This window comes from Neoarius graeffei, chromosome 4, assembly GCF_027579695.1.
Source record: "Neoarius graeffei isolate fNeoGra1 chromosome 4, fNeoGra1.pri, whole genome shotgun sequence".
In the NCBI taxonomy this organism is placed as follows: Eukaryota; Metazoa; Chordata; class Actinopteri; order Siluriformes; family Ariidae; genus Neoarius; species Neoarius graeffei.
Window position 1 is genome coordinate 74,242,082 of NC_083572.1, and position 16,704 is coordinate 74,258,785.

A 16,704-nucleotide genomic window follows, 5' to 3' on the forward strand; every position below is an offset into this window, starting at 1 on the left:
ACATTTTCATTGTTGACCTAAAACTGAACCGACAGTTACAGAAAGAGAAGAATATCAATTTATTTAGGGCTTATCTCAGACATCCCAACCTGCAGAAACTCATTTCGGGGAGGTGTCGTAACGCCCCCTGCTGATGGGGGAAAAAAAGGCTTGCCGCACAACTTTTTTTCCCCCATCGGGGGGTTCTGCAGGTTGGGATGTCTGTAAACCAATCAGGATGCTCTTTGTCTAGCATGCGCTACATGAACAGGCACACGCGCAGTCTCTCTCGCGCTCCTTCGCACACTCCATCATATGCGCGATGCAGACATACCCGTATTAATGTTTCATGTGCACGATCTTGCTCTAGATTCCGGGAGATATTATCCAATTTGCGGGCATCAGGGAGCCACTATCAATATGCGGGAGACTCCCGGAACTTTCGGGAGACTTGGGATGTCTGTTATCTAGTTTGATTCAGGGCTATTTTTTTTTTTTTACTCTTCCATGACTAGAGTACTACTAAGATGTCTGAATAGAAATCATTATATTGTACTTTGTTCCGACTTTCAGGTCCAAAAAAACGGTTCACGACTTTCGGTTTTTTGGACTCGGTTCTTGAATGTTTTACCGGTCCAGCCGAACCGGTATCCAGCCCTAGTTTCCTCACATGAACTGCTTGCTTCAGGTCCTTCCACAACATTTTGATTGGATTAAGGTCAGAACTTTGACTTGGCCATTCCAAAACATTAACTTTATTCTTCTTTAACCATTCTTTGTTAGAATGACTTGTGTGCTTGGGGTCGTCTTGCTGCATGACCCACCTTCTCTTGAGATTCAGTTCATGGACAGATGTCCTGACATTTTCTTTTAGAATTTGCTGGTGTAATTCAGAATTCATTGCTCCATCAATGATAGCAAGCCATCTTGGCCCAGATGCAGCAAAACAGGCCCAAATCATGATACTACCACCACCATGTTTCACAGATGGGATAAGGTTCTTATGCTGGAATGCAGTGTTTTCCTTTCTCCAAACATAACGCTTCTCATTTAAACCAAAAAAAGTTCTATTTTGGTCTCATCCATCCACAAAGCATTTTTCCAATAGCCTTCTGGCTTGTCCACGTGATCTTTAGCAAACTGCAGATGGGCAGCAATGTTCTTTTTGGAGAGCAGTAGCTTTCTCCTTGTAACCCTGCCATGCACACCAGTGTTGTTCAGCGTTCTCCTGATGGTGGACTCATGAACATTGGCTAAATGTTAATGTGAGAGAGGCCTTCAGTTGCTTAGAAGTTACCCTGGGGTCCTTTGTGACCTCGCCGACTATTACACACCTTGCTCTTGGAGTGATCTTTGTTGGTCGACCACTCCTGGGGAGGGTAACAATGGTCTTGAATTTCCTCCATTTGTACACAATCTATCTGACTGTAAGTTGGAGTCCAAACTCTTTAGAGATGGTTTTGTAACCTTTTCCAGCCTGATGAGCATCAACAACGCTTTTTCTGAGGTCCTCAGAAATCTCCCTTCTTCGTGCCATGATGCACTTCCACAAACACGTGTTGTGAAGATCAGACTTTGATAGATCCCCATTCTTTAAATAAAACAGGGTGCCCACTCGCACCTGATTGTCATCCTACTGATTGAAAACACCTGACTCTAATTTCACTTTCAAATTAACTGCTAATCCTAGAGGTTCACATACTTTTTGACCAAGTATAATATTTTTGTCTCATTTGTTTAACTGGGTTCTCTTTATCTACTTTTAGGACTTGTGTGAAAATCTGTTGTTGTTTTAGGTTATATTTATGCAGAAATATATAAAATTCTAAAGGGTTCACAAACTTTCAAGCACCACTGTACATTAGTCATTTCAGTCATAACTAGTATATTGTATCCATATATAGTATAAATCTTTTTAATGACTGTTCATTGAAACGAACCATTTTTATCCCCCAATGGTCGAAAGGCCCGCAGGGGGATTATGTTGTGGTGATGTCCATCCGAGGAAGGGTACTCACCTTCTGAAATCAACTCCTCTCACAATTTTTGGAGAAATTTCACGAAACTTAACAGGATTCTTTGTTATATGTTGGTAATATGCATATTGCAGTTTCGTTCAATTCAGTCACCTTTTACCAGCGTTATGGCCCTTGATAACCATACTTTGACAATTTCATGAGGGTGTATTAAGCACTTGTAGCATAGATATAGTTGTCAGTGGGGGATATTGTGCTCTCGGAGCACTCTTGTTAGACGACGACTACTTCTTTTTGGCTGCTTCCTATTAGGGTCGCCACAGCGGAGCTTTCGTCTCCATTGCTCCCTGTCTTCCGCATCCTTCTCTACCACACCTTCCACTTTCATGTCCTCTCTCACCACATCCATGTATCTCCTCTTTGGCCTTCCTCGTTTTCATGTGCCTGGCAGCTCCATCCTCAACATTCTCCTTCCCACATGCTCTGTATCTCTTCTCAGGATATGCCCATACCATCTCAGTCTCATCTCTCTTAAGCCCTATTCGCACGGGATACGAATTACCTGTGGACCTCTGGTAATTCGGAATAATTACAGAGAATGTCTGAGTTCTTAGTCCCGTGCGAATGCGCCATGTCCGTAATTTGCCAAGTAATAATTCCGCCGCGAATTACCTACTGTGTTTCGGCAAAACACAGACGTCCAGTGGTAATACAGGTCCCGTGTGAATGCGCATGTCTGTGTTTGTAATTATTAAACGTGCATCTCTTGTACTTTTCTGGAGTGAATAATGGAGGATACGGGTGAAATTTTGATACAGCATTTCAGGGGCAAGTGGTAGTAGGCCTGTCCCGTATTTAAACCAGATAAGCAGAAACAGCTCCAAGAAGAACTCCAAGAAGAAAGCACGAAGAATCTTCAACTGGATGGCTTGTGTGGCAGCATATGGTAAGGAGCCACGCTAACCCCCATGACACAGCAATACGAAGATATTTTGGTTAACGGAGGGAAGACAAATGTTCGTTTAGCAAAATACCCGGCTATGTGTAAACAGCACCATAAAATGCTTGTTCACTTACATTGTCATCTCGAGACTGTTTTCATTTGCAGTGACCCCACTTTCTCATTTTGAGAGCGTGGAGCAAACATACTGCATCCCTATCATATGCGTTTCCCCTCTCTTAATTTGGATACAGTGCTATTCTTATGTCTACTGTGTTTTCATCCTACCTTATTAATGCACCATTAATGTACTACAGTAATATGTTGGCACTTCCAACATGCTACAACTGTATTGATTGTCACAATCCGGTCACAATGTCTATAAATTCAGTGAATTACAGACTTTTGCTTATCCCGTCCGAATGCGCCACACAATAACACAGAGGTGCGGGGGTAATTGCGAATTACCAGAGGTCCATAGGTAATACTTATCTCGTGCGAATTGTACATTAGCTTAATTCCCAAGCTCTCCACATGTGCTGTCCCTCTGATGTGCTCGTTCCTTATCCTGTCCAACCTTTGTCACTCCCACCGCAAACCGTAACATCCTCAACTCCGCCACCTCCGACTTTGCCTCCTGTCTCTTCGTTAAGGGTACGGTCTCCCATCCATACATCACAGCTGGTCTCACTACTGTCTTGTACATCTTACCTTCACTTTTGCTGGGACTTTCCTATCACAAATGACTCCCAAAATCCTTCTCCAACTGCTGCACCCTGCCTGCACTCTCTTTCTCATCTCAGTATCGCAGCCCCCATTTTCCTGCACAGTTGACCCCAGGTACTTGAATTCACCAACTTTCTTTACGTCTACTCCTTGCATCTTCACTACACTCTCCTCCTCATTCTCAGTGATGCACATGTATTCTATTTTGCTCCTGCTCACCTTCATTCCTCTTCATTCCAATGCATACCTCCATCTCTCCAAACCCAACTCAACCTCCTTTCTACTTTCACCACATATCACAATATCATCCGCAAACATCATGTTCCATGGTGACTCTTGCCTCACTTCGTCCGTCAAGCTGTCCATCACTATGGCAAACAAAAAAGGACTCAAAGCAGATCCTTGATGAAGTCCCACCTTCACCTTGAACCATTCAGTCATTCCAACTGCACACCTCACTGCTGTTTCACTCTTCTCATACATGTCTTGCACCACTCTGATATACTTCTCATTCACTCCACTCTTTCTCATACAATACCATAACTCCTCTCTCGGCACTCTATCCCTTACAGAAAAAAACACAATTTCCCATGTATTTCACATGTGATAACATGTGGAATACATGGTATCAGATTTTGTAACGTTACCATGTAGGAGCACATGTGGGAAAACATGTTACCACATGTGTAAAACATTCCCACATGTGATTCACATAAAATTGGGCCAAAACCACGTTTCCCATGTGCAAAACACACTTTCCACGTATTTCACGTGAGAAATCACATGTGAAGTTCATGTGGTTTTTCTGTAAGGGATCGTATGCCTTCTCCAGGTCTACAAACACACAATGTAGCCTTCTCTGGCCTTCTCTGTACTTCTCCATTAACATTCTTAAAGCAAAAATTGCATCCGACGTGCTCTTCCTTGGCATAAACCCATACTGCTGTTCACAGATTGCTACCTCTCTTCTCAATCTCACCTCGACAATACCCTTTCCCATAGCTTCATGGTGTGGCTCATCAATTTTATTCCTCTGTAATTACTGCAGCTCTGTACATCTCCCTTATTCTTGTATATTGGGACTAGCACACTCTCCATTCATTTGGCATTTTCTCATTCTCTAGGATCTTATTAAACAATCTCATTAGGAACTCCACAGCCGTCTCACCCAAACATCTCCAAGCCTCAATCGGGATACCATCTGGTCCGACTGCTTTCCCAGTCTTCATTCTTTTCATGGCTGCCCTCACCTCATCCTTACTAACCAATTCTGCTTCCTGATTTGCCGTCTCCAACGAATCTGACCTTTTCTCTTTTGGATTCTCCTCATTTAATAAATCCTCAAAGTACTCTTGCCACCTTCTTAATACACTGTTTGTCAGCACATTTCCATTTACACCTTTCATCACTCTTACCTGCTGGACATCCCTCGCTTCCCTGTTTCTCTGCCTAGCTAGTCTGTACAGGTCTTTCTCTCCTCCTTTGGTCTCCAGTCTTTCATACAACTCCTGGTATGCATCTGCTTTTGCCTTCGCTACCGCTCTTTTTGCCTTCTGTCTCGTCTCTCTGTATAACTGCCTGCTTTCCTCGTCTCTCTGATCATCCTAATTCTTCTTTGCTAGCCTCTTTTATAATTTCCTGCACTTCTTTGTTCCACCACCATGTCTCCTTGTCTTCCTTCCTCCTTCCCAATGACCACCCTAGCACCTTCCTTGCTGCCTCTCTTACTAGTACAGCAGTAGTATTCCAATCTTCTGGAAGACTTCCATGACCACTCGATGCTCGTTTCATTTCTTCCCTAAACTCCTTCTGATGTTCAACCTCTTTTAGTTTCCACCACTTAATCTTCGGCTCCACTATTTCACGCTTCCTCTTTTTCACTTTCAAGCTCAACCTGCACACGACCACTTGATGTTGTCTAGCTACACTCTCCCCTGCCATCACTTTACAGTCTCCGATCTCCTTCAGGTTACCCCTTCTGCAGAGTATGTAGTCCACCTGTGTAGCTCTTCCTCCACTCTTAAACGTCACCCTGTGCTGCTCTTTCTTCTCGAAGTATGTATTGACTATTGCCAAATTCACCCTCTTTGAAAAATCAACCACCATTTGCCCTTCCACATTTCTCTCTCTTATGCCATATCTGCCCATCACGTCCTCATCTCCTCTGTTTCCCTCACCAACATGTCTGTTGAAATCTGCTCCTATCAGCATGTGTTCCTCCCTTGGTATACTTTCTACCACTTCATCCATCGTTTCCCAGAAAGACTCATTCTCACATCCACCCTGTGGGGTGTACGTGCACACAACATTGATTACCACTCCTTGAATCTCCAACTTCATGCCTATCACTTCATCTAACAACCTCTTCACATCAATCACACTGTTGACCAACTCTCCCCTCAAAACAATACCAACACCATTTCTCTTTCCATCGACTCCATAACAAAACAACTTGCATCCATCTCCAATGTTCTTGGCCTTGCTTCCTTTCCACCTCGTCTCCTGCACACACAATGTCCAACTTCCTTCTTTCCATCATACCTGCTAAATCTCTCGCTCTGCTAGTCAATGTCCCCACATTCAGTGTTCCTACCCTCAATTCTAAGCTCCTTCCCTTCCATCTTTCATGCTCTCTCCTAACACGCCTCCCCCTTCTCTTTCTCCTTCTCCGTTTTGGCGCAACAGTAGCATACTTTCCACCGGCACCCTGTTGACCAACAGTACCGGAGGCGGTCGTTGTTAACCCGGGCCCCGACCGATCCGGTATGGTATTTCTCTTTTCATTCCGCATGTTAGATTTGGCACAGTTTTACGCCGGATGCCCTTCCTGACACAACCCTCTCCAATTTATCTGGGCTTGGGACTGGCACCAAGAGTACGCTTGGACTATGATTGATTTATATATATTTAAAAAAAAAAACACTCATGAAGATTGTGGACTGACACTGCTGAGTCTTCTTCCTCAGGGCATTTTCTTTGCCACTGTTGCTATTGGTTTGCTCACTGAGAACATGGCTACAGTCTTTACTGTAAAATACACTAACACCCACAAAGCACATTTTATTCTATAAGATCAGACTTGAGCTCTTAAGGGTCCCATGGCATGAAATTTTCACTTTCTGAGGTTTTTTAATGTTAAAATGAGTTCCTCTGACCTTCTTAAGTCACCCCAGTGGCTAGAAATTTCATAATGTGTAAACCAAACTATGCCCAACATTTGAGAATGGCGCGTCAAAACGGCGCATTGATGAGCTCTTCCCTTTACTACGTCAGCAAGGGAGATGATCCCCATGCCCCCCCTCTGGATTCCCACCCACTGTATGGATTGCCCGCCCAGTTGTAGTGAGGAGACCATAGAGGACACAACAACATGGCATCATTTAAGCGAGCGAAACATGGAAATTGCGCTGTACATGGATGTGACAACACAGAAAAGAGTCTGTTTTTACTGCCGACGGGAGAGCCCCTGAAGACGCAGTGGCTTAATTTTATTTACTTCAATAATACGCCGTCGAGTCTACCTAAGACGGTGTATGTTTGTCGGAAGCATTTTCCTGAGGAATGTTTCCACAACTTGGAACAGTACAGGGCAGGTTTTGCACATCAACTGTCACTGAAGCCTGGGTCCGTACCAAGCATCCCTGCCGCATCAGCCACAAACACCGAACAAGTAAGTGTATAACTGGTCGTTTTGCCGTGTTTTTTAAAATCGGTGCGTTAGCCTAGCAATGGCTACATTAGCTGTGCAGCTAACCGCTTCCTGCAGTTAGCCAGGTAATCTGCGCTACAAAACTAAAGAGCATGCAGCATGCTCTGTTAAACTGAGTTTAGTCTGGAAATTGACTAACTTATGAGCTTATGTTTGACTATTGCTCCGCAATGCATGTCTTCTGTTGGATAAGCGATATGTTGCTGTAGTTGCTGCTTCTATCCTCTTTGGTTATGGAGTGCGTGTTCAAGCCTAGGGTATTATACATTCGTAAACTATCACTCCGAACACTCTCACTCTCTGTGTCACGTTGAGTTTACGAAAGGAGTCCGAGGGAGAACGGGGTTTTGTCTTAGCAGCGTGGCTACAGGCGCTGATAGCAGCGAGTATGTGTGCGCAGCTTGGTCAAGCCCCTCCCCCCATGGCCCGCCCCCACCCTCTACCCTTCCCCGCCTCCTGCTTCTCATTAGCAAAACGACGCACTGGGAAAAGCGCTGAAATGGGGCTTTCTCCCAGGAGGCTATATTTACGTGCCGAGGGTTCATTTCGAGAAAGGCTGCGGATATAACATCCGGAAGCCTCCACGAGCCCGTTTAAAGCATCAACAAACCACCATGCCATGGGACCTTTAAAGAAGTGATGAATGAAGTGACAGAAAAATAGGTCCTGTACTGTGGCAGCAGCTTAATTACACACATGATCTAATGGTAACTTTAAAAATCCAACTCAACATTAATGAAGTGTGTGTATTTTTTCAGGTGATGTACAGAATGGTGAGCTGGGCCTGGGTGCTGTGCCAGGGAGAGAGCAGGATTTCAGACAGGGTTTGGCTCAGGCTGTACAATATGCTAAAGCACTGGACTGCAAGAGGTATTTTTAGTTTGTTCGTTACATGATTTGTGAAAATATTTTCTGGGTTACAAGATGTATACCTTTTGCTTTTTAGCAGGTGCTGACAGGATGTGTATATAGTCTTTATTAACCTCATGTCATGTTATCTTTTTCCAAATAAATGCACATGGCAAATTAATTGAAATCACTGACACACACACATACTGTCACTACTTCCATACTGTTAATATACTCTACAGACAAATTCACACTGTACATGTTTCTGAAAGGTCCCCCCCCCCGATATCCAGCAATTACACTTCCTTTATAACAAATATTTCGATCCATATCTGCATTCGGGGTAAAGCCCGAGTCCATATATCATACTGAAATATTAACTCCAAAGAAGTTAATTGAGATCATACAACTGCACATTCTATACACAGTGAACTTTATGTAAAATCACCTATCAACAAAGATTGTGCAATGTGTTGTTTTATAGTAAGCGACAGACATAGATAAGCAGAAAAAGATGCATCTGCTTCTTATTCACTGCCCCACTGTCTTGTGTCACATTTTGATTGAGCTGTGCTGTAATTACATCTCTTCCACCTTCATCGGTTTCCAATCCTCCATGTTTCACTGACATGTTTGGACATTTGGGTGATAGTTGTCTTGATAAAAAATGAAGAATGTGGGTGCTGACAATGTGTGTAATATTGTCAGCATCTGTCTGTTGGGAGATAGTCTAGTGGGAATTTGGGGTTACAGCTGCAGGCTCATCCTTAAATTGCAGATGTCGTCCTGAAGCTAGCAAAATCCCTAAGCATTAGACTTGCTGAATTCCATTACCTCATTGTTTTGGCATGGAACAGATGTTCGTGTTTCTCTGCAGGATCCACGTGATGGCAGGGCGAGTACCTGTAGGGGCACAGCTGTCTGACATTGGTGTGGAAATGGAAACCACCTTTGTGCAGAACCTGAAACATGCTGCTGATATTCTATCAAAGGTAAAACAACCCATAAACCCTTCCAGCCTTCTCCTTCCATGGCTAGAAAATTCGAGAAAATTGTACTGGTAAGAGAAGCACTGGCCTTGTTGGTGCTGGAAAAGATGTCTTTTTCTGTGGCAGGTGGTGAATGTTCATGCATGACTTTTGTCAGGATTGCAAAATGTCTGTTCAGTGTTTTCCCTGAGTTTACTGTCGCCTTTTTTTTGGGGGGGGGGCGGCGCTGGATGAGGATGGTTACCTGCAGGACCCCTCCACGCAGCTCCTTTTACAGAGCATTTGTACCTGAACAAACAGTTAAAGGAGTCATATTCAAGTCTTCACATTTATTTTATAACAATAATTAGAACAGTTTTTACAGTCAAACTTTAACAGAACAATTGTTTTACAATGGAACATTTTTTGACAAGTATTAAGAGACTACAATGGAATATGAACCATTTATTAGTTCTAACTGATTTATAATTCTAATTAGAAAGTCGGACAGCTTATTATCTCCCGCTGGCATGGCAAAGTGCGTCCCGGGAAGGGTACTCAGCTTCTGAAATCAACTCCTCTCACAATTTGTGGAGGAAGTTCATGTAATTTGACAGAGGTTTTTTTTTTTTTTTTTTTTTTTTAAATCCACTGTTGGCCGAAAGGCCTGAAAGGGGATTAGGTCGTGGCGATGTCGTCCCTCTGTCCATCCTGGGAAGAGTACTCACCTTCTAAAATCAACTCCTCTCACAATTTTTGGAGGAATTTCACGAAACTTGACAAGATTCTTTGTTATATGTCGGTAATGCGCATATTGTAATTTTGTTCAATTCAGGCGCATGTTACCAGAATTATGGCCTAGTTGCCAGCAGGGTTTCTTTTTTTCTGTAATTTTTTCTTCACTCACCTCTCCACTGTCTGTCACTACTGATTTACGTGTTGAATGAAGTACAGTAGTAGATTGACTGTGCTCATTTGAAATAACAAAAGTAATTTTTTTATGGCTAGCTAACTTGATGTTTACAAAGTGATATTCCAACATGATCTCATTATGAATATTCATAACATTAGCTAACTTAATATAGAATGTGTCTGAAGACACTACTCACTTTTTTTTTTTGAAAAATCGTCATTCATGTCCTCCATCTTTTGCCGCTTGGGGGATTCTGACATTGCGAACTATTGATTGAATCGAATCTTTTGTGAGCGTATGAGAGGAGCGCAAAGTGGACAGGAAACCAGCAGCTTGAGTGGTGGATGTTTCTGCATGGTCCTAGTGCTTGCATCCTCTCGTTTTTGAGCAGGCATTCTTTCCGCATGGTCCTAGTGCCTGCATACCCCCCCCCGACCTTAATATGGGTGCGAGAGCTTTTGGGGGGGGGGATGAGGTTCTGTTGCAGGGGAGCCCCCCTCCAAAAAAAAAAAAAAGTAATGGTAGGGGAAACACTGCTGTTAGTTGTAAGCCAAGCCTTAACACAAGGATTTCGGTTATCTTAGAGATACCTGTAACTAATTAGACCTGATCACAAAAGTAAGTAAATCTGTAATAGTCGGTCCAAAATGGAGGCAGGACTCTGAAGCCAAAAAGTGGCAGAACACGACTTGGACGGCTTGTACATGAAAATGTTTGGGGGGGGGGGAACGGGTGAAAAAACAAAGGCGCACCAGCCCTTATAATTACCGACTGTGCATACAGACAAATATACACCAAGTAATGGATTTTAAAATCGGAAACAACTCTAACAGCAGCAGGGATGTGATTTTTCCGCGAATTCGCGGAATTCCGCTTTTTTCACCTCAAAACTTGAAAAAAAAATGCTTCCGATTTTTCCCTCAAATCCACATTCGTATCCTATTCGTTCCGACTTTGTTTGAAAGATGGCAGCCTCGGATTTGCATCTTTACGCCTCGATCACAGAGGCTGCCATCTTTCAACTCTTTGTTTGAAGCAAGCGCATTCATTGGTTGTTACAGAGCGATGGGCCAATCATGTACCTCGTTTCATCTCATTGACGTAATTACGTCATTTGCGCAATTCCGTCATTGAGATGAAACGAGGTACGTGATTGGCCCATCGCTCTGTAACAACCAATGAACGCGCTTGTTAGATAGCTGTATGTAAGCTCGCTTCAAACAAAGAGTTGAAAGATGGCAGCCTCCGTGATCGAGCGTAAAGATGCAAAGCGAGTGAGTGAGAGCGCGAGCGAGAGAGAGAGAGCGCGCGAGTGAGAGCGAGTGAGAGAGCGAGCGAGCGAGAGCGCGAGAGAGCGCGCGAGAGAGAGAGCGCGAGCGAGCGAGAGCGCGCGCGAGTGAGAGAGAGCGAGTGAGTGAGAGAGAGCGCGAGCGAGAGAGCGCGCGCGAGTGAGAGAGCACGAGTGAGAGAGAGAGCATGAGTGAGAGAGAGAGCGCGCGAGTGAGAGACAGCGCGCGAGTGAGAGACAGCGCGAGTGAGAGCGAGTGAGAGAGAGCGCGAGCGAGAGAGAGAGACAGCAAGTGAGAGAGAGAGCACGCGAGAGAGAGAGCGCGAGCGTGCGTGCGCGCGAGAGAGAGAGTGAGCGTGAGAGAGCGCGAGTGAGAGAGAGTGAGCGCGAGTGAGAGAGAGTGAGCGCGAGCGAGTGAGAGAGAGCGCGAGCGAGTGAGAGAGAGCACGCGAGAGAGAGCGCGAGCGAGAGAGAGAGAGAGAGTGAGCGCGAGCGAGTGAGAGAGAGCGCGAGAGAGAGAGCGCGAGCGTGCGTGCGCGAGAGAGCGAGCGCGAGAGAGCGAGCGCGAGAGAGAGCGAGCGCGAGCGAGATAGCGAGCGAGAGCGAGCGCGAGAGAGAGAGCGAGCGTGCGCGCGAGTGAGAAAGAGAGCGAGAGAGCGAGCGTGCGTGCGCGCGAGTGAGAGAGAGAGTGAGCGAGAGTGTGTGTGTGTCAGAGTTGCATGTTGACCATTAAATTGGCTTGAATTTGTTAATCATGACAAGTTTTTTCTTGTGTGTTTGCTTGCCATTTTAGTACAATTTTTAAGTCAGAAAACCCCAAAACCCAGGAGCTTCGGGGGGCTTCGCCCCCCCTTGTCCCCTCACCAGGGTGCTGCCCCTGGACCAGCTGGGGGCCTGTGGCCCCCAGACCCCCGGCTAAAATTTTCAGATAATTTCACCAGCCCCAAATCACATCCCTGCAGCAGTCAAAGACAATTATGATGTCATATACATATACCTAGGTGTACAGTAGTGTTGGGGTTCACCCAGTCGGAAACGGTCAACTTACTTCTCGGGACCCCTGCCCTCGTGTCACCCAGACGTCTGGGGGGGTCAGTCGCCAAGAAAGACAGGAACCGCAATATAGTTCACATCTTTATTCGCAAGTTCCCCCTCCATTAGACAGGAATACAGAGGGTTATTATATACGAGTATTATCTGTGTGTAAATGACATCACTGTTTGATATCTATGTGTATGTGTGTGCATGTGTGTCTATGGGGGGTGTGAGTGACATCATTTTGATGTGTGTGTGTGTGTGTGTGAGTGAGAGAGAGCAAGTCACATTTTAATTACATCACTGTTCTGATGGAATGTTCAGATGTGTGTGTTTGACTTGCGTGCGAGTGAGCAGCTTGATCTTGGGGCAGGTCAAATCTCCATCAGTGTGTGTGTAAATCATAACAATGACATATTTCTGATGATATGACATGATAGCAAGGTACAAACAGATTTTAAGTTATTGCTTACGTACACCCCTTCAGGTCAGGGCACTATGTACTTAAGATGGTGATGGAATTTTTCAACAAAGATATGTTATAAGAAAGTAAACAAAAAAAATAATATGTCTAGTCTACGAAGTCAGAAATTAATGCCAACAGAAATAGTTTACAGGATCTAAAAGCTAAAGGATGAAAAGATCATAAATTCTTAACACATGAATGTGTGCTAAGTCAGCAAATTACATCTTGATTTCATCAATATGTAGTAAGACAATCAAAAGCAAAATAACAAATAAGAATGTTTTTAACAATCCTAAATTATATTCTGTAATTATAAAACTAACTTAAAACTATAAAACTAACATTAATCACTTAAATGCATCTTAGACCCAACAATTAAATCTAAATCACTGCCATAGTATATGCAATAGTCCAAAATAATAAAGGATCTTAAAAGCTCTCCCATATACAGTCTTAACACTTTGTGCAGCAATAAGGCTAATACAAAACTATAAACTATAAAACTAACATGAATCACTTACTGCAGCTCTAAACCTAACATTAACATTGGATATGCAGCTGTGGGTGTGTGTGATATCATCGCAGACCCTGTCGCCATCTAGACACATCTCTGATCATCAATACACATTTCATATCAAAACAAGCAAAATGTTCCCAAACAATGTCCAGCCGAGACATAAGGTCATTTTAACTGAACAAAATTAATCCTTAATTTTGTCACAAATAAATTACTGCCTTCTTGGTCAAGAATAATACTTATATAAACCTAACAAGTAGAGAAAACTGTTTTTGTTTGCATGTCCAAGGCTGGAATAAAGTTGAGTTCAGAGCACAGAGGCAGCTTCCCTGTAGTAGTTCAGGGTTAAAGGCCTCACTCAAGTGCCCAGCAGTGGCAGCACTGGCTTTAATACTTAACCTACTGATCACTAGTCCTTAACCTACACCAGAGAGTCAACACTGGAAAGGGCAGTGATGAAGTAGGAATCAAGAAGAACACAAGAATCATCTGTGGCAGGTCGTCTGATAGTGGAGAAATATTTTAAACATTACAGTCCAACATCCTACTGCTACGCTGATTTAGTAACATGTAGTGGTGGATGTAAGGCAGCGTTAAGGTATAATCACGTCGAACATAAGACGGGGTTTTTTTTTTTACATGTCAGAAATTGACTTCATAATTTGTATTTGTTTTGCATATTAAAATATGAATAAGAAAGACAAAGTTAATTTATTTGGAACAGAACATAAAATGTACTGCTCATTTTTCTGTTCATGTAAAGAAGGCATTATGTACTGAGCATTTTTCAGTGTTTATATTATTTTGTAGCATATGTTTTGATGCACAGAGTCTCCAAATCTTGCTTAATTTCCAGGAATGCATTATGGGATTGATTGAGCCCATCAACACAAGGATAACCGACCCTCGATACTTCCTGGACTCGCCACATCAGGGTAACTCTGCATTTCATCTCAAGTCAGTGTACTTGCTTTGAAATATACATCTTATTTAAAATGTAGTTTGTGTCTGAAACGAGGAGTTTACGTGGGAAACAAACCTTAGGAGGTACATACGGTATTCTAACTGCTGTTTGCCCCCCACTGATGTTTGTTACTTCTTATAGCGGCTGCAATCCTTCAGAAAGTTGACCATCCAAACATCAAGCTGCAAATGGTTAGTGCTCTCAGAAATGACATTTCCTTTACACTCGTTGCATATAATCACAGGAATTATGAATAAAAATTAATCCAAACTCCTAGACAGCCAATATTTCCATGCACAGCTGCATTTTGTTATATATTATACACACACGCGCGCAGTGCCTTGCAAAAGTATTCATCCCCATTGGTGTTTGTTCTGTTTTACTGCATTACAAGCTGGAATTAAAATGGATTTTTGGGGGGTTAGCACCATTTGATTTACACAACATGTCTACCACTTTAAAGGTGCACTTTTTTTTTTTATTGTGAGACAATCAGATGACAATAAAAAAAAAAAAAAAAAAAAATCTAAAAAAAAAAAATCTATTTTTTTTTTTATTGTGAGACAATCAGATGACTCCTGTGGGTTCACCACCCACAGAGGTAGCAGTAGGGGACTGGTGCAATGTGGATTGGGTGGCAGTCGAAGGCAGGGGCCTCGACGACCTGATCCCCGGACACAGCGGCTGGCTGTTGGGACATGGAATGTCACTTCGCTGGGGGGGAAAGAGCCTGAGCTTGTGCGGGAGGTTGAGAGGTACCGGCTAGAGATAGTCGGGCTCACCTCCACGCACAGCTTGGGCTCTGGAACCCAGCTCCTCGAGAGGGGCTGGACTCTCCACTTCTCTGGAGTCGCCCGTGGTGAGCGGCGGCGGGCTGGTGTGGGCTTGCTTATAGCTCCCCAGCTCAGCCGCCATGTGTTGGAGTTTACCCCAGTGAACGAGAGGGAACGAGAGGGTCGCCTCGCTGCGCCTTCGGATTGGGGAGAGGGCTCTTGCTGTTGTTTGTGCCTATGGCCCAAATAGCAGTATAGAGTATCCGGCCTTCTTGGAGTCCCTGGGAGAGGTACTGAGGAGTGCTCAGACTGGGGACTCCATTGTGTTACTGGGGGACTTCAATGCTCACGTGGGAGATGACAGTGACACCTGGAGGGGCGTGGTTGGGAGGAACGGCCTCCCCGATCTGAACCCGAGTGGTGTTTTGTTATTGGACTTCTGTGCTAGTCACGGTTTGTCCATAACGAACACCATGTTCGAGCATAGGGGTGTCCATAAGTGCACGTGGCACCAGGACACCTTAGGTCGGAGGTCAATGATGGACTTTGTAGTCGTTTCATCTGATCTCCGGCCCTATGTCTTGGACACTCGGGTGAAGAGAGGGGCTGAGCTGTCAACTGATCACCACCTGGTGGTGAGTTGGATCCGCTGGCGGAGGAGGAAGCTGGACAGACCTGGCAGGCCCAAACGTATGGTGAGGGTCTGCTGGGAACGTCTGGCCGAGCACTCTGTCGGGGAGGTCTTTAACTCCCACCTCCGGGAGAGCTTTTCCCAGCTTCCGAGGGAGGCGGGGGACATTGAGTCTGAGTGGACCATGTTCTCTACCTCCATTGTGGACGCAGCTGTTCGGAGCTGTGGCCGCAAGGTCTCCGGTGCCTGTCGTGGCGGCAATCCCCGAACCCGGTGGTGGACACCAGAAGTAAGGGATGCCGTCAAGCTGAAGGAGTCCTATCGGGCCATGTTAACCTCCAGGACTCCCGAGGCAGCTGACGGGTATCGGCAGGCCAGGCGTGCTGCAGCTCGGGCAGTTGCGGAGGCAAAAACTCGGAACTGGGAGGAGTTCGGGGAGGCCATGGAGAAGGACTATCGGTCGGCCTCGAAGAAATTCTGGCAAACCGTCCGGCGCCTCAGGAGGGGGAAGCAGTACTCTGCCAACACTGTTTACAGTGCGGGTGGGGAGCTGTTGACCTCGACTGGGGACATTGTCGGGCGGTGGAAGGAATACTTTGAGGACCTCCTCAATCCCACCGTCATGTCTTCCACTGAGGAGACTGAGGCTGATGACTCAGAGGTGGACTCGTCCATTACCCAAGCCGAAGTCACTGAGGTGGTTTGCAAGCTCCTCGGTGGCAAGGCACCGGGGGTGGATGAGATCCGCCCTGAGTATCTCAAGTCTCTGGATGTTGTGGGGCTGTCTTGGTTGACACGCCTCTGCAACATCGCGTGGCGGTCAGGGACAGTGCCTCTGGAGTGGCAGACTGGGGTGGTGGTCCCTCTTTTTAAGAAAGGGGACCGGAGAGTGTGCCCCAATTATAGGGGAATCACACTTCTCAGCCTCCCAGGGAAGGTTTACTCCAGGGTACTGGAGAGGAGAATTCGA

General features: G+C 44.9%; 1 protein-coding gene across 2 annotated transcripts in view; it reads left to right on the forward strand.

The window, feature by feature from the left end:
* Positions 1-16,704, forward strand: part of hyi (hydroxypyruvate isomerase) — a 54,494-nt gene that overhangs the window by 17,991 nt on the left and 19,799 nt on the right. For both annotated transcript variants that reach the window (XM_060919690.1, XM_060919691.1), the window contains exons 2-5: positions 8,089-8,200; positions 9,057-9,171; positions 14,223-14,301; positions 14,472-14,521. In XM_060919690.1, the coding sequence (XP_060775673.1) occupies positions 8,089-8,200; positions 9,057-9,171; positions 14,223-14,301; positions 14,472-14,521 (356 nt within the window). The remainder of the gene's footprint in view (positions 1-8,088; positions 8,201-9,056; positions 9,172-14,222; positions 14,302-14,471; positions 14,522-16,704) is intronic.